Source organism: Pimephales promelas, chromosome 4, assembly GCF_988280905.1.
Source record: "Pimephales promelas chromosome 4, fPimPro1.hap1.1, whole genome shotgun sequence".
Classification (NCBI taxonomy): domain Eukaryota; kingdom Metazoa; phylum Chordata; class Actinopteri; order Cypriniformes; family Leuciscidae; genus Pimephales; species Pimephales promelas.
Window position 1 is genome coordinate 41,734,417 of NC_142772.1, and position 24,453 is coordinate 41,758,869.

Consider the following 24,453-nt stretch of genomic DNA (forward strand, 5'->3'; position numbering starts at 1 on the left):
CACGTCCAAACTGGTGTGTCCCTACTGGTCCTTTAACTGTTGCACGAGGTACAAGTTCAATACTTTATAATTCCGTTAAATGTGAACGTGCAATGTGATAATGCAATGCAGATAGCAGCATTACAAGAAGTAACTGATAAATGCATATGTCTTGTGCCAGGACTGTCATTTATTGCCTTTTCCCTGCAGTAGCGAGTCCTTGACTGTTAAACAGTTAGGTACGTTTAGAGAGAGAGCGAGAGACCTTTGTCACAATGTCATGACTAAGAGACCAACACACACACACACGCGTGTTTTATACCGTGTTTGCATACGACGACTGAAGTTGATATTAATAACATCTCGGGTTATTCCAGCAGTCAGAAACAATGCTGTGCAAATATAAGGACAAAATCCACCTTTGTATGTTCATACTAGTGCTGTTTCTTCAGCTGTTATCCAGGACTGCAGGTAAGCTCTTCATTCATGTAGCTACTGGAGTAGGCTAATAATCAAGTGTTTTGTTACAGGCTTTGAATAAACATGTTATTCTGTCGTCTTGAGAATGCAATGCCAAGTCATATTTGTGGAGCAATTTCAGCAATGTGTCTCTGCTTGATTTGCAGCTCATTCTTGTGCCAGAGGATGTGGTCAGAAGTTAAACACATGCTCCTGTCATGCAACATGTGAATCTCTGAAGGAGTGTTGTGCAGATTATAAACAGTTTTGCCTTGACATTGAACCACACTCTGGATCTCTGCTGGGAGGCACTGACTTTAAATTGCTCAACGTTACATTTGAGCAGAACATTAACCTCACTTGTAGGTAAGCCACACATTTGTTAATGTTCTCTGAAACTGTTCATGAACACTGTATTTTTAGAAAGTTTTTTAGGAATTTTAGGAATCCGTCATAACACAGTTTCATTAAAAAATGTATGACTTTGTTCTCTGAAACACAAAAATGTTCCAGTAGGAGAATGAAAACAATACTGTTACAGTTCAGTTCAGGCTGAACGTTTTCACCCTGACTGTGTGGAACACTGTGACCGTGATTAGTGATTAAGGATCATTTTTGGCTTCAATATCTTGTGGAAAAGAGGTTTTCCCCTAGCGTAAGATATTACGCAGTACTCGTTCCCTCTTCTTGAGAGAATCGAGGCTGCGTTAGTAGCCGAGTACGTTTTCTTACAATACTAATGAGAATTTTTAATTAAAGTTTAATACAAACTTTTCATTTAGACCCTAAAGAATTAAATTAACTTGTATGAAAACAGCATTATATGACCCCTTTAAGAATTCATGGATATATGTTACTCATATAGCAAGTCTTTATACAAAAATGATTGTATGAATTGAATGGATTTTATTAGGGTTGCCTTTGGATTTTGTACTCCTACATTAAAAACATACCAATTAATGCAGTAATCATTGTATATAATACAGGGTTATTATAATTACCTAAAACTCCAAAATTCCAGAAGTGTTTTGTCTTGATTTTGTTCCTCCCAAATCTTCAAGAGCAAACTAGTTAAAAATGGTTATTTGGCTGAATGAGATGAGATGGAAATGTTCTCATGTTATTGCCACCGTAGTGAGAATTGCTTTTTTTGTATTCTTCAGTGGCTCTGATAAAAGTGCATGCTAAATGAACATCTGTTAGTCAATCAGATACTACCAGTGTTGTAAATGCAGTGCAGTGTTAAACAGAGTATGTTTGACAGGTTCAACTCTGAGATTTTGACGGAGGGCTATGTGGATGAGAGCGGTGTGGGCCACTGTATCTCTCCGCTGCTCTACGAGTCTGGCTGGATCCCTTTGGAGGTGTCCACAGATGGAGTCAACTATGACAGAGCAGGAAGATGGCTCTCAGGTGAGCTACCCATTTCATAGTACACACTAAGGTTTGTAGGAATGTCAGTCAAAATGGACCTAATTTGCATATTCTTAATACACATTTAAATGCGTGCTGTGCTGTTTCAAAACTTCAAGTATTGTGACATTATGTGTTTACCTAGCAGACATTAATTTCTAGAACATTCCTTTTGTGTTCTTAGCTGATATCAGTTACCGTATGATCCTGTGGTTTATGACATAATGTTCGGATTGGGATAATCAGTAATCCGACCTCCTGAGGCATTTGATATTGAGTCAAGTTCATTGGAAAATATTTTTTTCTTAATGTAGCAGTGCTTGTTTTAATGCTGAGATTGATTGATTAGTCCATCACAGTAAACTGGGTCCTGCTCACAAGCTTATTCTGGGCAATGCCACACAGTGGCAGTACTACGGCACGACAGATGTCAGCGGGGATTTAAAGATGATATGGAAACCATCTCTAATAAACGCAGAGAAAGTCAACATCGAGCTGTGGGGTTACAATGAGACCGGTGAGTAGATCTATCGATCTATCTATCTGTCTATCTGTCTGTCTGTCTGTCTGTCTGTCTGTCTGTCTATCTATCTCTTTTTTCTGATGTTCTGTCGATTGTTCTATCATTCTATCTCTCTATCGTTCTATTGTTTTATTACTATTGTTGTCTTTCTGTCTATCATTCTGTCTGTCTATCTATCTATCTATCTTTGTTTTTTCTTATGTTCTGTCTATTGTTCTATCATTCTATCTCTCTATCGTTCTATTTTTCTATCATTATTGTTGTCTTTCTATCTATCTATCTATCTATCTATCTATCTATCTATCTATCTATCTATCTATCTATCTATCTATCTATCTATCTATCTATCATTCTGTCTATCTATCTATCCATCTATCCATCTATCCATCTATCCATCTATCCATCCATCCATCCATCCGTCCGTCCGTCCGTCCGTCCGTCCATCCATCCATCTCTTTTTTCTGATGTTCTGTCTATTGTTCTATCATTCTATCTCTCTATCGTTCTATTGTTTTATCACTATTGTTGTCTTTCTGTCTATCATTCTGTCTATCATTCTGTCTATCTATCTATCTATCAATCTATCTCTCTATCTATCTCTTTTTTTCTGATGTTCTGTCTATTGTTCTATCATTCTATCTCTCTATCGTTCTATTGTTCTATCATTATTGCTGTCTTTCTGTCTATCATTATGTCTGTCTATCTATCTATCTATCCGTCCGTCCGTCACTATGGTTCTGATGTTCTCTTAATTGTTTGTTCTTCTATCCCTATTGTTCTGTCTATCTATTGTTCTATCTATCCTTCTATCATTCTATCACTATTGTTCTATCTATCGTTCTATTAATCTTTCTATCGATCTATCATTTTATCTGTCTGTCGATATACCTATTGATAGTTCTATCTTTCTATCTGTCATTCTATCACTCTATCTATCATTCTATTTATTGGTCAATCTCCTTCTATCACTGCTGTTTTGTCTTTCTGTGTATCATTCTATTGTTCTATCTATCCTATCTATTCATATTATCTATTGTTCTGTCAACTATGTTCTATCATTCTATCTATCATTCCATCCATCTTTTTGTAGCTCTGTCTGTCTGTGAGTCTATCTATCATTTTATAATTTTATCTATCTATAGGAGATGGATTTATTAGGATTAACTAATATTGTTATTATTATGATAAACTAACAGGAGAGGCATATTCTGCTAACTGGGAGGCAGAGTGGAAGTATCTGTACACTGTGGGCAGAGATGTCCTCAACAGTGGAGTTTTCAGTTTCACTCCACAGATCGCAGAAAAACCATACTCCCTCTGGGACCTTGGGAGCATGCGGGTCAGCCCCAGCTCTAAACCAGACGGAGCTCGGTGAGAGTAGTTCAAATAAGTATTTGTATTACATAGAAATAACTAAATAACAAATTCAGAGAAACTGCTAATTTTGCAATTGTTAAAAACAGTTTTTGCTCCTTTACATTACAGTTCTTTTAATTTGTTATTTGTTATTACTGTATTTTTTATTAAATTACAAGAAACAAAAAAACAGCCTTGGTGAGCGTAAGAGATTTATTTAAAATTTTTTGATTTAGTATTTTAGGTTTATTTTTATGAGTGAAAAAGTGTTGGATGGGGCATAAAAACTTTGCTAGTTTTTTTTCTCTTTTTGAAAGAATGTTTGCTTTAAGACACGTACTGTATGTGTGAGTGTTGTTGTATTGTTAGTGCATTTTGAATGTAAAATTAACTGCTGCTCCAAGATTAGAAGAACTGTGTGAAGAGTTTTGAAAAAAATGACCAAAGTAATGATAAATGGGTCCTAGCAATTGTAAAAAAAAATAAAAAAAACTGTTCACGGCATTTTATTTAAGCACTGTGATTAAAACCAGTTGTTTTCCTTATATAATATCATAATTTATTTGTGATGTGTTCACACAGAAAAGTGAACAGCTCCAGTGAATAAAGACACTTGTTTTTGCGCAGAGATGTTAACGCCCTGTGGAGTGAGGCGCATGCGGTCGCCTGGCACCTAGAGGAGGCGTTCAGGAAGGACTCTGCAGGCTGGGCCCTGGAAAAGTGCATCAATTGGGATAAAGAAGAGAAAGCAATGCCCAACTTCCTTACGGAGATCACTGACTGCCCTTGCACGCTGGCTCAGGCTCGTGCTGACACCGGCAGATTTCATGTGAGTCCAGAGAAAAAAACTTTTATCTGATATTAAAGGGAGAGTTCACCCCAAAAAATAAAACTAGCCCATTATTTACTCACCCTAAAGCCATCCTAGGTTTATACGACATTCGTCTTTCGCTTCAGAAGGCCATTATTAACCCCCCTGAGCCGTGTGGAGTACTTTAATCATGTTTGGATGCACTTTTATGGACTTTTATAAACCATTATAAAGCTTGGTAGAGCTCCGATTGTATTTATCTAAAAGAAGAATGTCATATAAACTTAGGATGGCTTCAGGGTGAGTAAACAATTGGATATTTTTCATTTTTGGTTGAACTATACGTTTAAGGTTACAACACCAGCAACATTATATTTTGAATACTTCTTTTGAATTTTATATTTTGAATTTTGAATACTTCACCAATCACAAATTCAAGCCTTTGTAATGATAGATAAATGGGGTAAAATGGCTTAATCCATATTTATTAAAGTGTCTAAACTCAAGCTACTTTTGATGAGTTCATTTATTTTTCAGACTGATTATGGCTGTGATATCGAGGCAGGTAGTATCTGCACTTACCATCCAGGTGCAGTTCACTGCGTCAGAGCCATACATGGCAGGTAATATGACACTAATCAGAATTTTATTTATATATATATATATTTCTCATATTTTAATGGTTTAATTGAATTTAATTGTCATTAAAACAAATATCACCTAGGGACATCACGTTTGGTTACTATTGTAAACATGTATATTGTTATATTATTAAACATGAAATATATATATACTGTATATATATATATATATATATATATATATATTGTGTGTGTATAAACACACACACATGCACACATACACACAAAGTTGCTAATTTGTGTAATTTGTATTAAATGCTAATTTAAAATTCACTACAAATATTTTAAAACAAAAACTTCACACTATGAGGTTGCAAAAACAATTTATAAATGTCAATACTGCCCAAAATATTTATCTAATTTTAATATTATATTATACTGATATCAAAGCTGCATATGGGGAAATTACACAGTAACAGAAACACACTGTAGATAATTTTACATTCTCATTCATGTAAAATAGATTTTATTCTTAGTCTTACATTTATCCTGTTGATGTATTGTTTTCTTGCAGTCATGCGTATGGTGCCGGTCAGCAGTGTTGCTATGACAGCACTGGAGCGCAGATTCTCACCGGAGACTCTATTGGTGGCAGCACCCCTGATCGAGGGCACGACTGGGGGGAGCCGCCGTACAAGAAACCTCCCAGAGTTCCAGCATTCTCACACTGGAAGTATGATGTCATCAGTTTTTACTACTGCTGCCTGTGGTCAGACAACTGCGAATACTACTTCACCCACCGGCCGTCCAGTGGCTGCAGAAAATATCGTCCTCCTAGAGCAGGTAAAGAACAAATCTATAATACTTCTCTTTTCTTTTCTTTTATTAATTGTTTCATTTAGGCCTGGTTTCACAGACAGGGCTTAGATTAAACTGGGATTAGGCCTTAGTTTAATTAGGATATTTAAGTAGCTGTTATTAACATGCCCTAGAAAAAAAAAACATGGTGTAAATCCTAAGACAAACAATGGCAGAGAGATATTTTAAGGTATGCCCGAGCAAGTTGCTGTCTGTTAAAACAGCTCAAACATACATTTTAGTCTGGGACTAGTCTTAACCTTGTCTGTGAAATGGGGTTGTTGTTTTTTTACTTTATCATTAGTAGTAGTAGTAGAAGTATTATTTACACTTTTTGCCAGCAATGGTAAAGAAATGTCATGAAACTATAGGAAGTGGATTGCTGTTTGATCTAGAATGTCGTGAACCAGATGCAACCAAATGCAAACTTGTCAAATCTGATCTTTAGATTTGTGTGCAAATGTTGGTCTTTTCAACCTTTAGCTGCTGTCCTTGGTGACCCTCACTTCATGACATTCGATGGCGTGACCTTCACCTTTAATGGGAAAGGAGAGTACAATCTGGTTCACTCTTCAGCCTATGAGCTGTCTGTGCAAGGCAGGACTGAACCAATGAAATTAGAGAATGGTGAGTTCTATAATCTCCTGTATTAAGAATGGATTGAATGAGACATCTTTCATTGAGTTGGCCACGAAAATTGTCCTTTCAGGTTCTGTGGTAATGGCAACCCGACTCTGCTCAGTGGCCATGAGGGAGAAAAACTCTGATGTCATCGAGGTGCGTCTCGGGGAGCAAAAAGATGAGCTCCAGGTCTTAATGAACCAACAGGTGCTTTCCTTTTCAGAGCAAATATGGATCGACCTTAAGGGTAAGACCAGTTTATTTATCCTCTCAAAGACAGTTTATCAGAAGCACAAAATATAATATATTAGATAGCCTGACGTCGTCATACTCAGATTTTAGTCCGAATTTTCCTCTCCCATCATCAAATGTTGTGGGTGGGGCTAAGTTCGGCTGGTATCCAGGATACATATTAGAATGATTTCATGTGGATCACGTGTAATGGCTGCTGAAAATCAGCTTTGCAATCACAATTTGCCAATTAGATTTTAAAATATGTTTTAAGAAAACAGTTATTTGAAATTGTAATGATAATGTGTTTTTTTTTTAAATGCATAATTATTGTGAAATACATTAGCATTCAATTGGCAATTTTTAATTAGCCATCAACAATTCTAAATAGAACAAAAAGGCTTCCATCTTCAAATTCTTTGTAAACATATCATTTATTTTTTTATATAATTTATTCTACTTAAACAGAGTGAGAAGTGAGTTTAAGTTGACATAATGTCTTAATGTAAACATTGACATCCACGCTTTCTGTTCATTCGAATTTTGAAGGAAAAAAACACCTTACAGCAGATGCACAAGATGAAAAATCATAGTCCGTTATGATTGGCAGATTACTTTTATAGGCCGTCTGTTCTCAGCAAATATTGACATGCTACACTACAGTATTTGTGTTACGTTACATGTTTGTATATATGATACATCTGTTTTGTCCTGGTCTATTTTACAGTCTCTGTTGTCTGTTTTTTTCTTTCGCTCCAGGTGTTTTTGTTTTTTCCCCTAAACCCACTAATGTGACGGTGATGTTTCCATCGGGGACAGGAGTAGAGGTCAGAGCAGATGAAGGGGTCATGACCCTAACTGTTCTACTTCCCCATGTCTTACACAACCACACGCAGGGTCTCCTCGGCACAATGAACGACGACCCTGAGGATGAATTCACCTCTAGCAATGGCCTGATCATCCCTTCCAATAGCAGTGCACAGGACATATTCACATATTGTGCTGGCTGTGAGTAGCCATTTCACTTCCACACTACTTTACTCAAATTACCTGCCTGTATAGTCGATGTTGAATTTGCAATGATGTTGATTGAAAGTGGAATTACTGCTTGAGCTGCATGAGCGCCCCTCCTCTCTTTCACACCCAGTCCTGTCGGGAACCTGGCGAAGGGTGGCAATTTAAAGGATGGGATGGCGCTGATAATAAGGGGGAGGATGCCATTCCATCACAATATTTAAAGCAGCACTATGCAGTTGTTTTTACCTTAACTGAATAGCTTCGGAGTTTTTGCAATGGTTATATGACTATTTTCGGGTTCAATGTTGGGCGTTTGGTAACAAAGTTACCAAAGTTTCAAGCTATAGTTGGAAGGGTTTTTTTTTGCTGCCTTTCCCCCCCTAACAAAATACCATGTGTTTTTCTTCACCAGGGGCCATTACGAATGAGACTTCACTGTTTACATATGACTCAATCCACCTCCTGAATGAATATTATTATGCCCCAAAGCACGATCCGTCATTCATCCCTAACTTTTCCATTACTGAAGACCTGGAGGATCCCCTGCTGGAGCCAACGCTGAACCTATGTGTAGGAGAGGGGGCTTCCTTCTGTAAATATGATGCACTAAGCATGCGCAGTCTGCAACAAGGCAATGCCACTCTACTGTCCTACAGGAGTCATACATCCACCAAGAAAGCTCTGGAACCAGGTGAGTGGGAACACAAGGAACCGATTCTGAAGAAGCTTCCAATTCAAACTACTTTGATTTTTGCAGGAATGTTAATAACACGGATGAGCCGTGTTTAAAGCTGCTTTAACACAGCCAATAAACCCACTCATCAATTATGTATTCATGCATCCATTGCATGCTTGGCACTATAAAGTTGATAGTTAATGAAATCCCCAATCAAGCCTAGAAAATAGATCTATTATTGATGTATTGCTCAATTAATATTATTAATGTTGTATTTTATTTATTTGTATAAAGCCTGACAAAACCTTGGTACAATTGCTGAAACTACAGCATTTTGAGGCTAATTGCTAAATTATAAAACATGCAGGGATTTTGCAAAACATTTATTTAAGTTGTTTATTTTTTTTATTATTATTATTACTATTGGTTGTAGTAGTATATACTGATTAATATTATTAATATTATATTTTATTTCTTTGCTTTAAGCTTAACAAAGCCATTGTAAAATTACTGTAACTTCAGCCTTTTTTGGGTAATTGCTTAAATTTAAAACACACTGGCATTTTGCTGTTTTTTTTTTAAGTTTAGTAAGCTTTTACTTTTTCTATTGTTTATTGTTATTATTATCATTATTATTTATTAGTAATAATAATTATAACAGTAGTAATAGTAGTGGTAGTATTGTAATTATTAGTATTATTAGTATTTTTATATACTGATTAATGTAAATAATATTATTATTTTATGTGCATTAAGCCTAACCAAACCAGGGTAAAATTGCAGTAACTAAAGCCTTTTGTAGCTAATTGCTTAATTTTTCAATGGGCATTTTGCTGAATTATTTTATTTATTTATTTAAAATAATTTTGCTGAATGATTTTATTTTATTTTTAAAAAAATTTTGCTTAATTATTTTATTTTATTAATGATTATCTTCTAAAAGGTGCTTACAGTGGTCACCTGAAATTTCTATTAGTGCTATAATATATCTATATTTTTAAAACATGCTCATGCACATAGAACTCTCGTCGTTTGTTATGCATTTATCTACGCTATTATGAGGTTAAAGACCAATGCCAGCAATATATGGTGATGTCACAATTACATGTTAAAATAAAGCAGCAGCAGCAGCTCACTATTATAAATGTGACCTCTGATTCAGTTATAAAGTATTCTAAACCTGTACATGATCTGACTATTATCTGTATAATATATTTTTATGATTTTGTAATGGCTGTGACTATGATCTCAGTGCAATCCTGTGGTTGGCTGTCACCACCTAACCACGGTCAAAAGGAAGGAACCTTGTACCTGGAGCGGGCAACGGTCAAGTTCTCATGTAACAATGGATACCGTCTCTATGGGTCCCAGGAACGCACCTGTCAAGGGGACGGCATGTGGTCTGGACAAGATGCTCACTGTGTGGCTGGTAAGTAAAAGCGGACAAGTGAAAATGTCATAATTCACTCACACACAAGTCGTTCCAAACCACTAGATGGCAGTGTTTCGCTTTACAAAGTTCACATCCTTGTGTGGTAATTCTAGCAGATGATTCTAGTTTGAACTTTTTCCTCCATTACGGGTGATCTTAGACGTCTCACTGAAACAATTGCTGTCAAATCTTTGATACACTATCATTCAAAAGTTTGGGAACGGTAATAGTCTTATGCTCACCAAGGCTGAAAAATACAAACACATAATATTATGAAATATTATTACATCAACATTATTAATAATAGCCGCGTTTCCACTGCCGGGCCAGGGCCGGGCCGTGCTAGTGCGTGCCAGGGCCAGTCGCGTTTCCACTGTCACTTCCGGGGCTTGATCGGGGCTTCCTCAGGGCCAACGGCCAGGATTTCTGGCCCGTCGAATACCTTGGGCCAGAGGGGGCCAGCTCGGGCTAGAGGCGTGTTCAAGGTAAAAGGCTGAGTTTATCGGTGTTATGGAACGTTATGATCTGAAGCAAGATGCACATAGGGGTGTCCATGTTTAACCGATTAACCGTTTAAAATTGCATAACATTTTAATTTGAACTGTAGGCCTATGCCAAATGCTGCGCAACAATATATAGGCTATATATAGCTACATATCGACGAATTTTCAGATATTTGTTTGATTTTTTTGCCCCTTAAACATTTAAAATATTTGACAAATTAATATGAAAAAATATATATATTTTACTGGTTTTCTGAGGCCAAATTAGAACCTGGAAATGATATTTTCCCCGCAGTGCTGAATGAGAAGAGCCGTACAGAAAGGGGATTTATGGGGGATTTATAGGCTATAATAAATGTGTCTGATAATAAAATAATATAAAATAACGAGGCATTAATTGTTTATTAATAAACTATTGTTTTCTAAATGATTTTCGGCTAAAAACATATCTCCATCTCCGGATGCACATTTAGAGAGAAATTAAGCTACATAAACATAGAAGATATTGGCTTTCGATTCGAATTTGTTCTTTTTAAATTGGACATTTAAAGCTTTAATCTACAAAGGATATAACCCCTGTAGACTAAAGCTTTAAATGTCCAATTTAAAACGAACAAATTCGAATGCGGTGGCTGTTTCAGGTCTCGCGCTTCAGTTCACGGAGATCATGAAGCGCGTCTTGATTAATTGTTAAAGCACAACGTTTTCTTGTTATAAATAAATTTATTTGCGAATAATGTATTATTATTTTCTGTATGACCAGAAATTAAAGAGTATTTTAAGTTGTTTCCACTGAAAGAAATGCAATGAAACTGTTCACATGGGCGTCTCGCAGCCATCAGTGCGTGCTCCACACACACTGGATATGCGCTGATATTTGTCAAAAATATTGTGTTTATTTGTGCTCTGTTCCTTTTTAGGATAAAGGCGTCTTCTACATATGCAGCCTAATAAAATGTTACAATAATGATGATGATGGTTATTATTATTATTATTTGCAGACACGGAGTTTTTGTGAAATGGACGTTTTGCTTATTTTCAATTGGCAATTTCAGTTTGAAGGGTGATGGAAATGCGGCTTTAACTGCTCCGTACTTGCTGCGTTTTATTTCTATAAATTAATTTCGTTTCAAATGGGGTCCAATCAGTTATTAAAGGTGTTAAAAAATCTGTATCTCGAGATTGCGGCGCGCACACTATGCACCGAGTATTAACCGATGGGCCTCGGTTAACGATTAATGAATAACTTGAAAACGTGCCCGCAGCCCTACTTGTTATATCGCGCAAAAAATCGCTGCTTGAAATGGAGAATCGCCTGTACTGGTCTCGGGACACTATTGCAGCCACTACGGCAGTTGAGTTAATATACATGCTATCTTCCTAATTTAAAAAATAAATTAATTCATAATACCCGCTGAAATGGGTTGGGTTTTATGACGTTTGATCCTGAAAGGCGTGTTAGGGGTGGGGTCTGGGGCAGCGCTGTGGGGCTCCTGGCCCGGCAGTGGAAACGCAAGCCCGGTGCTTGAGGCCCGAGGCCACTAGCTCGGCCCGGCTCGCTGTTAGCTCTGGCCCAGCCCTAGCCCGGCAGTGGAAACGCGGCTATTGTTTTCTATTTTATTATATTGTAAAATGTAATTTACTCCTGTGATGGCAATGCAGAGTTTGATCACATGATCCTTCAGAAATGATATGCTGATTTTGCTCAAATAACATTTCTAACCACTACCAATGTTAAAAACAGTTGTCCTGCTTAATATTTTTGTGTAAAGTACAGCATTTATTTAAAAATTTAGTAAGAGTATAAATATATTCATGGTCACCTTTGATCAACAGAATGCATCCTTGCTGAATAAAAGTATTCATTTCACTTTAACCCTTACTAACCCCAAACTTTTGAACGATAGTGTCTACCCAGTGCCTCATCCCTCCATTTAGGCGTCTCTTCAGACGGACCGTCAGTCATGCAGACAGAGAGCGCCGCAGTCACACTGACCGACCTGGATGTACTTGCGCTTGTTAACTTTTGACCCCTGTCTCATTAGAACGGAACAGCATACTTCCTCTCGATAGGCATCTGCAGGATGGATCTGTTTAGAATCTGATCTGGACTCTCTCCATCAAACACATGAATGGTTTATCTGGTCCACAGCTGTTGAGAATTCATCCCCCGCTGGCTCTCCGGCCTTTCTGGGGGTTCGTTGGTTAACTGAAGAGCCAAAACAAAGCTTTATAAAACGCATCAGGCCTGCGATCCAAATAATCTTGCACTCAATTTACTTAGTGCACGCTATTGCAAACATGTTAGGTAATTCGAATTGAGGGAAAAAATCCACATAAACAAAAAAATAAATAAATGTGATACTAATGGCGTTCAGCCAATGCTTTGAAGCTTGTATTTGTCAAACTTGTTTGCTGGTAGTAAAAGTACATTGCATACACTTTCTAAAAAAGTACATTGAGTACACTTTCTAAATCAAAAACGCAGACGCTATCTGCTTTATTGATTAAGGATCGGCGAGTTTATTATCAGCTTGATAATCGTATTTGTGAACTCTGAAACTTTCAGATAAAGGGTTTTCATTAAACTCGCACAGTTACTTTACTGTTTGTGTAGGCGCTCTTTTATTACCTTTCTCTCTCCCTACCATCTCTACCATATTTCTGTCCCTTTCTGTCGCCTTTCATTCCTCTTTACCTGTCTCCTTCTCTTTATTCTTACCTGTCTCTACAATTGTGTTAACAAATTTTGATTTTAAATAAAAGCTTCTGATTTGGCCAAAAAAATTGATTATAAATCAATATGAATCAGACTGTTGACTCTTTTAAAAAAGGCCTTAAAACCCATCTTTTTAGAAAAGCCTTTTATGGCTAACAGTGCTTTTATTTTATTTATTTTATCTTCCTGTTTTTATGTGTAGCACTTTGAGGTCATTAAATTGATGTAAAGTGTGTTACAAATAAAATATGTTATTATTATTAATATGACTACAAAATAATAATGATTATTGGTGTTGTTATTTTTTTATTAAATAAAAAAAATAAATAAGATATATATTACTATATAAATATTACTAATTAATATTTCACTGTTAAATATTTTTTTAGAGTATTTAAAGCTCCAATCTGTAACGTTTTTGGGGTTAAATGATCCAAAATACATATTTGAGCAAGTACATAACCAGCCAGTGTTCAAAACTATCTGCTTGCCTTAGCTCGATTCAAAACGATAAGCTTGTAATAATGTTTTTAATTCCAGTGGTACCGGTGGATTTCCGCGGGAGATTCAAACATGTCTTTGTGTTATTGCGTCACATCAAAACATAAAGAAGGAGTCTCGGCTTTTCTCACAGCACTTGATATAATTAAATTTATCAATTTTGATGGCGGATCCAGAAAGGTTAAACGACAATCACCAGTGACAACTGGAGATTCACCCGTTGTAAAATGTAAAAGAATTCGGACTTCAGTCTGGAACAAAAGTGGATGTTACTTACTTGTTCAGATGATATTTTCCGTTGAAAATTATTATGTTGGTCATACTTCCAAAAAGTAGCATCTGGGATTCCGAATGCCAGTATCCACACCGGCGCGGTGACTGAGAGCCGCACATTCTCCTCAAAACACTGGATTCATCCGCGCTGTGCCGTGCCGTGGCACAACCCAAGTAAAGTTGATAATTCCGCGAATAACTGCAATTGTAGATTGCGGATACGGCCTGCAGCTTTAAGAAAAATAATATAATAATTAGGGATGCACCGATATGAACATTTTGGCCGATACCGATAACCGATAATCTTTATATTTGAAAGTCGATAACCGATTTATCGGCCGATAAACTTAAATCCAAATTTTTATCTAATTTTGAGAGCCTGATTACAAAAACAAAAGTCTCACAATTAAATCCACATCCCAAGCACACAATTATAATGATGTTCTCATTATAGTGTTGTATAGCCGATATGACAGATTTGCGTTGCTCATGTTGTCCCGAACCAGATTTTCATTTTTTGAAGAGATTTCAATCATATTTCAAGAAATTCAAAAACATAAACAGTTCTCAACAAGTGTCTCAGCTGAAGGGAATAATACATTATTCATCTTACCACATTTTCTTACCAGGCCGATAACGATAACATTAAAAATGAACATATATCGGCCGATACCGATATGCTGGCCGATATATCGTGCATCCCTAATAATAATTGTATTTTATTTTACATTACAACCACAGAGTTCCTTTAAAGCTTCTCTTTTGTTGACAGCAGCCGGTTTATAAGAGCTGTTCATTACATATTTGGAAAGATGGTTGCCTCATGTTGCGTCCCTGAATGCGCATTATAAGCAACCCAAACTCAGAGCAGATGTAGAGATAAAGTGATAAAGTTCTTTTCTCCAAGTGTGAGCGTGTATTATCAGCTACTGACAGTTTGGTGGATGCTTTTCTATGTATAAAAGTAATTTTTCAGTTGTCAAAAAGGATTCAGACAGATCCGCTCTAGTTAACGTGAAAGCACGACCTACAGATAACCCCACTCTACACACATACACTACATCTTTTCATTCCTGTGATATGGTCGTATCTGTTGCTCTTGAGCGCGTCTATAGTCATTATCTTTGTTTTGAAGGTCGGCCATCCCAGGCTGGCACTCTTAAGAGCTGAAATGCGTCATAGTGTCTTGGTGATCGAGGGACTCAGGACCCTTCACTTGAATTGATAGTCCCACTAAACCTCTGTTTATTCCCATGTTCCAAGACAATGTGGGGTCCGTCTCGGTGATCTTTTCCCGCTTATCTGTCCCTCTACTTTCCCTCTCTCGCTCTCTCCTTCTCTTTCTTTTGTTCTGGCTGATAAAGGTTGACATCCTAGCCCACATCCCTGTCAAGCATGTCAGCGGCGCTGGGATCAAAGAGCTGCCCCGGCCTGTAATTGACTTCCCATTACAGCGCTCTGAACCCCCAGCAAATAACCCTCAACAGTTGGTTATTTGCATGCGTTCCAGTACAGTTCAAATTCAAAGGAGCAAAACGCAGGAAAGTGAGGGTGAAATGAAGGACGTGAAAAGTGCAGGTTAACCAAAAGGACAATCGTGTGGGTTTTTGTGTTGGGCTGCAGTTATTATTTCAATAACCTGTTGGTTGTTGTTATTATTTTCTCAATCATAAAGTATTAAGCAGCAATACAACTTTTTACTGACAACACATTGAGAATGTTTTCTGGAGGAATGTGTGACATGCTAGCTTTGACATAACAAGAATAACTTACATTTTAAAATATATTCAAATAGAAAACAGTTATTTTAATTTGCAATAATATTTTATAATATTACTGTTTACTGTATTTGTGATTTAAAAAAAAAATAAAAAATTCAGCCTCGGTGACATTAGCACATTAAAAAATGTTAATGATTCCAAACTTTTGACCAGTAATGTGTATTTAATATTTATAATATTTATTTTCCACCAAAAGTTTGTTTTTGTTACACTCCACTTGATTGGCGCTTTAATGAATTATTGTGAAAAATGCCCAAACATAATGTTTTTCCATAGGATTGCATTGTTCCTTGCCAGAAGACTTGACTAATCTGTAATTAAATTTGTTTATTATTGTCATTTTGATTAACAATTTTATTGTTTGGATGTTGCAGCTGTAGTTAATATCGCTGTTTTGTTGGTTCGGACCACATCTGGACTGGACTGTGTGTATATAAATGTGCGTCACTGTACTGCAGATCCCCCGAGCCTCAACATATGGCACTGATGCTGTACCGCTTTGTCAAATTACACTGGTTATAACTCTCTATACGTCAAGAGGCACAAGATGGGAGGAAGGCGGCTAAGGGGAAGGAAAGAAGTCGATGAGGGAGAGCAGTGAAAGGGAGAACGAAATCATTTCTCCAAATTCCAAGAGCAGAGAGATATATATTTAAAGAGGACACTCACGAATGAGTGCACAACGCAGTGAGACAGTCACAAGCCCATAAGGACATAGAACGGCACGATAGGAGGGGGCATAAAGAAATGACAGACACAGCCGCCAGTGAAAATGCATTCTGACAGATTGAACTCAGCAGCAGAGAGAGGAGGTGGAATATGATGCAGAATAAAACTGACAGTGCGAGTTCAGCCGCTAACTTGCTCTTTTTCTTGTTCCCAAGAGAATGTGTCATCAGCATCGGTTCAATACACCTGCAGCCCTCTAGTGCGTTTGAAGGGGACGCAAAAAACAAGCCGAACTGTTGACATCAGTATCCCATCGCATTAAATGCAGCAAAAACAGTGCTGTAGACATTAAAGAGCCAGCAGCAGCTGTATGTTTTAAATGCAGAGTATAATTAGTTGTGCTTGTAAGGACAAACATCAGTATTATTGCTCATACTATAATTATTATTAAAATGAGTTTGCTCTACATTTATCTGCAACTTATCACAACAGATACACTGTTGTTCAAATGTTTGGGACCTGTTCGATTTTAAAAAAAGGCTCTTATGTCCATTCACCAAGGTTGCATTTATTTGTCAAAAAATGTCACAATTTAAAATAATTATTTTCTATTTCAATATATTTTAAAATATGATGGCGTCATATTTTCACATCATTACTCCAGTCTTCCGAGTCACATGCTCCTTTAGAAATCATTCTAATTGATTTGCTGCTCAAGAAACATTTATTATTAGTTGAAAACAGCCGTGTTGCTTAGTATTTTTGTGTGCGTGTGTATATATATATATATATATATAATGGACTTAAGACTTCAACTGAAGGAGGGTCCCAAAGCACATTTAAGAATCAAAATGTTGTAGAGACTTGGCTATTTTGACTTAGTCCAGTAAGCAACCACTCAGATCACCCTTGCAACCACTCAAAACATCTTAGCAAAAACCTAGCAACCACTTAGAACACCCTAACAATGCCATAGCATTATCCTGTGGTCATTTTGCAGAAAGAGTTATGCCCCACAAATGGGAAATATTAACGGGAAACTTCAAGAAGGACATCTCAGGACATCAGAGGCTGTTGTGTGTGTGTGTTTGTGCGCATTCAGTGTGTTTTTGATTATTAGTAGTCTTCTCCAGTGTTGGAACAACAACATGCCAAATGAACTTGGATAAAATACTCCAATTGTTTAACCAAACATGTCTTCAGCCATGTTTGACATGTCAGGAATTTAACCTGAGGCTGAAGGAAGTTTGTGGTTCTAGTAAAGAACACAGTTTAATTTGCATTGGAAAGCTTCACTGATTATTTAACTATATTCACAGAAGAACACTCAACTGGATGAAATGCAAAGCAGGTTTAGACACTGCATGCAGCTGCAGTATTAGAGTTGTAGTATTCCAGTTACTTTAGATAAAATTGTCTGCAAAAATAAATCAAATGTACTGAATGCAAGCGTAGTGTAATGTTACTAATATTGTACAGGGCATAGCCTAGACATCATTTCAGCTTAGCAAACAAAGAAAAAAATGTTTTAATTGTTTGTAATATTCATAAAAATGCTATGGAAGTATTAGTACTCCAAGGTACTTTAATTCACACATACCAAAAAATACATATATGGGTATTGTCCGAAAAGCCATGGTGTTACTTTTGGTACCGTTTTGCTAGTGAAGCACTGACATCTTTTTCTTTTTAAAATTTATAACCACAATGTTTTATTATTAATTACTAACAAATTTGTAATGACATTTTTCTTTTCAGATAATACATTGGCAATTGTCCTGGGGAGTGTTGGTGCGGTGTTGGCGGTAGTTGTCATGGTGATAGCAATTGTTGTGTACACGAAGAAACAGAAGAAGTGAGTCCAAATGTGTTTCTTTTCAAGTTCATTTGTTTAGTTTAAATATGTTGAAGAATAGTTGAAATTATTTCAGGAATATGGATATGCGCTCACGACATGCTTTTTTAGAGCGTGCATTATTTTATAATAATTCGACGGACTGGAGTCAATTCTTCCACTTATACTACGGTTACCACACCTCGAGACACTGTTCAGATGTTGTATTTCAAGATATAAGATCAAGATAGTCTGTAAGGACCGTTTGAAAAAACTGAATTAATTTGGCGAGTGATATGGAACTGTAATGCAGTCAAGACCTGCCTGGAACTACTTTAGCCGTGTGTTTCCCTAAAAATAGTTGAACACCTTAGATTTGTCAACCAATCAGATTCAAGCATTCAACAACCCAGTAATATCAGCTGTTTTAAAGAAGGCTCGCTCAATACTATATAGAATGCGGAAACCAAGGCGTCAAAAAAGTAGTACGTCCAAATTCATATTATGTGAAAAATACAACCATGACCTACTACTGCCAAGAGTCTGGAATTCGTATTTGACGGACACTTTACTACTGTATCCCATGAAACCTTGGGAGGAGAGTTGTGAATGCAGTGAAGTGACATAACTGACACTGGTAGGCCACATTACAGTGACAACACGACATTTGTATTACATCCGAATTTCATTCACACTACCCATATTCATACTGTATACTGTGTGTATATATATATATATATATATATATATATATATATATATATATGTGTGTGTGTGTTTAGTTGAATGCTGTCACATGATCCTTCAGAAATCGTTCTAATTACATAGCCTAATAAATGTCATTACTGTCATGTAAAGACAAATTGAATGCATTAATGCACCATTGCTAAATAAATAACAATGGGAGAACTATATTAAATAACAGAACTATTATTTAATAAGAAAATATAAAGCAAATTTGTCATGTTTTGAACTTTTCAAATGAAATGTTTGCTCTCGTCATATATAGTCTTGATATGTGATAAAGATGTCATGAAGCTCATCTAGCCCGGAAACCCAAAAACTGATGTTACAGAAGACAAAGACATAGAATTCAACTTTTACAGTTCACCCATTTATCTTTTATATATATATATATATATACATATATCTTTTTTTGATGATGTCAGTCATGTCAGTTTAAACCGTTTCATGTTCAGTTTAATTGCGCCTCTCTTCCACTAACCTTTCCGCACATGCCCCCCCAACACACACACACTCTAGTCATTTCCCCCATCCTATCTCCTCTTTTGCCCGGTTGTAACGCCTCTAGCTTTCAGTTAGATCATGTCTAGAGTTTCAGCCATGGGGGGTAATATGTCTCACCTGCCCCTCATAAAAGCCATCCCTCTTTCATCCTGTGGGGGAAGGTAATCAGAGAGTGCCAGAGTCAAAGGTGCACACCTGTAGTGAGAGAGAGAGGGATGTACTGCTGCTCTATATCCTTACAGATACTCTGATTAAACTCAAAGGTGTGACGACGCTCAGTCACATACCCCTATATTTGTGGTTATATGGTAAGCAGGGCCTTTACAGGCACATTACTAATTCTAGTTTTTCTTTCGTCATGCTAGTACACTTCAAATAAGCTTTCAAATATGTAAACTCTTCACTCTTAGACAAAATAGCTATGCTTGAAAAATCTAGTGAGTTGTTCCCACGCTAACAGCACTCTGACTCTTCACAACTCACAATCGACTCCAGTAGAGTTGCGTAAATAACATAAAATATGTGATACGGATATAAAAACTCACTTATTTCCATTGAGTGCGTCTTATTCTGCAGATAGACTTATAAGAGCTATCTTAGAAAAAATTATAATGTGTTGATAGGGTGTCTATGCAAAATGTATTTTAGTAAATGCACCCAAACCCCCCTAGAGAGACCGAGGTCCACCTACCACAGTTTCACAAAATCCTGTGGGAAACACTGCACTGCATCAAATATTTGTTGAAATGTTAGTACTGTAGTAGTTAAAGACACTTAGTATGATTAGGATGTTTAAGTGGGTCTAAGATTAAGATATTTTTACCTAAAAGCAAAAAATTTATTGATAAAGAAAAATTATTTTTTTTGCATCTGTTCTTTTGTCTTCCAGCCTTTTGGTCTGGCCATAGATCAAAACTAAATTGTATTTTTTTTTTTTTTTTTGTAAATTTGTCCGTTACTTCCACTTAAGTTCCCTCTTTGTGTACAAGTGTATAATGTGATTGAATGTGTGCGTATGTGGTGTATATGTCTGTCTTTATGTTGCCACATATGTATCTGTGTCGGCATCAGTGTGTTTCTTTTGTTCCTTCTTTCATCTGTGCATGCACGTGTGTGTGTGTGTGTGTTACGTGCTTACCTGCCTCACACTACCTGGTACTTTCCAGCGATTGGATTTCCCAGCAGGCCTCAGCAGGCCTTTCTCCCTCCCACTGTAAAGTCATTAACACTGACACACACACACACACACACACACCCTCTAATGTGCTATTATGGTTCCTCATTCTGGTCCTATCACACATCAAAGCAAGAACAGGGGCCCGCAGAGGAGAGATGGTTATCAGTAAACACTTTTGCCCACTGAAGATTTACTGTATCTTATAATTAAAAAGGCTCATTGAGTGTATGAGGCTTATAAACATTTAAGGAAATTAGTTTGAGTGGAGTTTATAGTGGTGCCAAATTCACACTAAATACCTGAGTTACAAAAAAAAAAAAAACATGCTTCTCTTTACTTATAACTATTTGCTTTTCAAAAGAATTGTTTCTAAGATGCTGTTTATACTTGGTATTAAGATGCGTTTTGGTCGATCGGATCACAAGTAGACGAGGGAGACACATTCCCTTTATAATCCATCTCTTCTGTTAAACCACTTCTGTCCTGAGTTCTTCGAGGGGCGGGTAATTTCATAGGCTTTTTCAGATCTTTCGATCTAATGGACGAAATAAGCTCGCACAATTTACACTGAACAAAATTATAAATGCAGCACTTAAAAGTCCTTGTCCGTGCTCCTAACAATTTTGACCTTAAGACCTCTTTTAAGGGTTAAGATACTTCCTGAATTTTTACTTTACTAGGATTATTTCTTTAATTTTAAGTCTAAACGCCCACATTTCTACGAATTTTCTTCGAATTTTTGTCACTAGAAGCTACTCTTTGCATTAAGATGTAAACAGATGTAAACGTGGCCTAAATTGGTTCTTCTCTGGTTCTTGGCAGTGCTTTAAGTTTTGTACAATGATTCATAATTTTTTAAGTCCATTTGTGTTTGCTCTAAAGCTATCTATGTATAATCTAGTGTGTACTTCTAAAGTACATTCTGACTATATAAGAGAGAATTATCTTCTTTCAAACTGTTAGGCCTGTGATTTATATACAAGAAAAAGATGATAGTCTTAATGAGCTCTTGGAATGCCATAAATAAAAAGCCTTAGGGGTGTTTCTGATCATAATGCTTTGGACAGATTCAAAGAGCCAGGACTTTCTGTACACCTGTGGGTAGCCAAAGGGAGGAGACCTGTGTGTGCGTGTGTGTGTGTGTGTGTGTGTGTGGCCAAAGGGAGGAGACCTGTGTGTTTGTGTGTGCATGCAAGCATGCAATTTTAACATATTAATTAATATTATACTGTCTTCTTTTTTTTCAGAGAGGAGATGAAACAACAGGGCGACAGGGTGAATTATCAGCAGCATGCATCACATCCGTGATGTTCATCAAGTATACATTCTTAAACATTTGTAAAAAAGATTTTATTTTTCAGTATTAGATTATGTGTAAAACTTATGTTTCTAATTTAATATTCTGTTTTACCAATAATTTATGGCCATAGATAGTAGATTAGTTTCTTTCTTGACTGATATGTCTGGAAACATGGTAAAAAATCGGATTATCTGATCAGTGTAATATCCATCTGGTCTGTAGTGTTGACTTGTACCTCTGTTTGATGCCTTTAAATTATCTCTAGAATTGTGTTATATGAACCACTCTTGGGAGACTCCACCACATGAACAATAGCTCTGTTCTAAAACTTATTGAGCTGCCCATTTTAATGCATTGGAATTGCTTTTGACACAGAGACAAAGGTGTATGAAACAAGATGTTGCCACCTTCTAAAAAAATCAACACGTGCTGCATCACAGTTACAATACCAGAACATTTTGTTTTTCGTGAAAAAAAAAAAAAATCCCCATATATTTTTTCTGGCCAAATATATTATATATATATATTAAACAGTACTGTTGAAATATTTAAATATATTTAGTGAGTATTTTTTTCAAATCTTAAAAAATAATCTTAAAATGTTTCAAATCCTAAAAAGAATCTTAAAAATGGCATACCAAGAAAATGTATTTGAACAAAATACAGTACAATTTTGAAATATTATTATAATTTAAAAGAACAGTTTTCTATTTTTACATATTTTGTGTGAATGTATTAATGCAATCCTGTAATTGCAAAGCTTAACAATTAAAACAAAAATAGAAAAATGTCAACAACAAAAACAAATTCCAAAAATATATTTATGTACATGTTATGTAGGATGCTGTCTTAGAAGGCCTAAGAAAGCGAGGCAGCTCACTAGGTTTTGGAACAAATGTTATGTGTGCGAGTTTGCCAAACATCTTTTTGCTAGTCTGCATTTACATTTCAAATCAGTATGATTTTGAAATAAAATTCAGTTTTATTTGTTCAATTTTGGGTAGTTTACTTTTATTTGATCATCTGAAGTTTTTTACTTTTATCTCATTTTACACACAAACCGTAAGGGAAACTGGATCAGAGTACAAGGGCAAACTTCTACAGAAACCCTATCCATGTTCTAGCCAGTAAATTTTCCTTTAGAAAACAAATGCAGGTAAAAGAATGGGAAACAGCAGGAACGTACAGCTCATGCCCTGATGACTCTGAGCGATAGATGGTCAGCATGTGTGCGGCCGCTGCTCACCCCAATTAAAATGATCTGGACCACTTGACAAGAAGTGTTTCCACAGTGTATGTGATTTGAACTTGCACTCTTTCCCACGTGCAGATGTTCATTGTGTCTTTTGCCAGACATTCGGTTGCAGACGTTACTTTAAAACGCTAAAAACGCACCACCGTTGTAGAGCTCCACACCACTGTGGTCTTTACAGATAAGGACAGAAGACGTTTAATCTTACTTTGTTCTAATTTCAGATCTTTTCATATGTTAGTCTGCCTTGGGAAAGAGATGCAGTGGAGCAGGACTCACTTGGGGTTATTCAGACTCCAAATGAGATGAATACGTTCTTTTGTAAAAGCTTTCAAGTGCTCGCGTTTATTTAGCTTGATTAGTTTAACTGAAGTGAAATGCAGGTAAATCCCTCTGATTTGTTCTGACCTGTTTACTTTCAAAGCCCAAATTTCTCATTACATTACCCTTTTATCCTGTTAAACAGTGGGATTTAGCACATCTTCTGTTCGTCTTTTGTGCTGTTGTAAATGTTCATAAAGCTCATGTCAGCTTGTCACCCTTATAATCCGTCAGCTTCTCAAACAGATCCACACACCTCAACTCATCTGGAAAGTTTAGCATTCCCAGAATCAATTCGGTCAAGAGTCGAGCAATCTGACTGAAGAGTATAAGCAATCATACAAATAATTACAAAGAAATGGCATATTGAACTAGAAGTTGAAAGACTGAAATATTATTTTCTGTAAAAAGTACTCCAATAATATGTTTTATTTACAACTTCGTTTTTTCTTTTCTTTTAGGCTGTGTGTTCACCAAAGCGTTTTTCCACGCGCCTGGCGTAAGTTTTCAATTGGAGCGCTGCGATTTTAGAACGCCATGAGCGTAACTAGGCGCTAAACGTTTTTGGAACGCTAAACCGCTCTGCGTTTTTACTGGTCGCCGAGAGTTTAAAAATGTTAATCTTTGGGTAAAACGCAGCGCTCATCACGGTCACTTTTTACCCAGCCGTCCAATCCCAGTGGAGGAGGGGCGGGACTAATACCACACCGTTTTCAGCAGAATGTCTAGCAAAGTCCACCAAAGCGTTTTTCCACGCACCTGGCGAATGTTTTCAATTGTTATCAATGGGAGCGCCGCGGTTTTTAAACGCCATGAGCGTAACAAGGCACTGAGCGTTTTTTTCACGATGAAGTACCGAGCGCCCAGCGTTTTTTCTAGTCGCTGAGAGTTAAAACTGTCAAGGATAAGACGCAGCGC

The 24,453-nt window shown here is 36.7% G+C and overlaps 1 protein-coding gene across 2 annotated transcripts; it reads left to right on the forward strand.

Moving 5' to 3' along the window:
- Positions 1-22,956, forward strand: susd2 (sushi domain containing 2). 2 transcript variants are annotated; one of them, XM_089130531.1, is made up of 15 exons: positions 8-450; positions 606-804; positions 1,703-1,851; positions 2,201-2,368; positions 3,571-3,745; positions 4,358-4,559; positions 5,079-5,164; positions 5,697-5,965; positions 6,464-6,607; positions 6,690-6,848; positions 7,592-7,840; positions 8,262-8,540; positions 9,778-9,954; positions 18,162-18,258; positions 21,910-22,956. In XM_089130531.1, the coding sequence occupies exons 1-15, from the start codon at positions 369-371 to the stop codon at positions 21,968-21,970; spliced, it is 2,496 nt and encodes an 831-aa protein (XP_088986657.1). In that variant the 5' UTR covers positions 8-368; the 3' UTR covers positions 21,971-22,956. The 2 variants fall into 2 exon arrangements, with proteins under 2 accessions (XP_039515479.2, XP_088986657.1); XM_039659545.2 differs by lacking the exon at positions 18,162-18,258 and having other exon boundaries at positions 1-450.
- Positions 22,957-24,453: the final 1,497 nt, after the last annotated feature.

Excerpts from the sequence above, each read along its gene's own strand:
- susd2 (XM_089130531.1), top strand. The coding sequence starts at position 369 with ATGCTGTGCAAATATAAGGACAAAATCCACCTTTGTATGTTCATACTA. Across the intron at positions 451-605 it reads GCTGTTATCCAGGACTGCAG|CTCATTCTTGTGCCAGAGGA; the intron begins GTAAGCTCTTCA and ends CTTGATTTGCAG. Across the intron at positions 6,849-7,591 it reads AATATGGATCGACCTTAAGG|GTGTTTTTGTTTTTTCCCCT; the intron begins GTAAGACCAGTT and ends CTTTCGCTCCAG.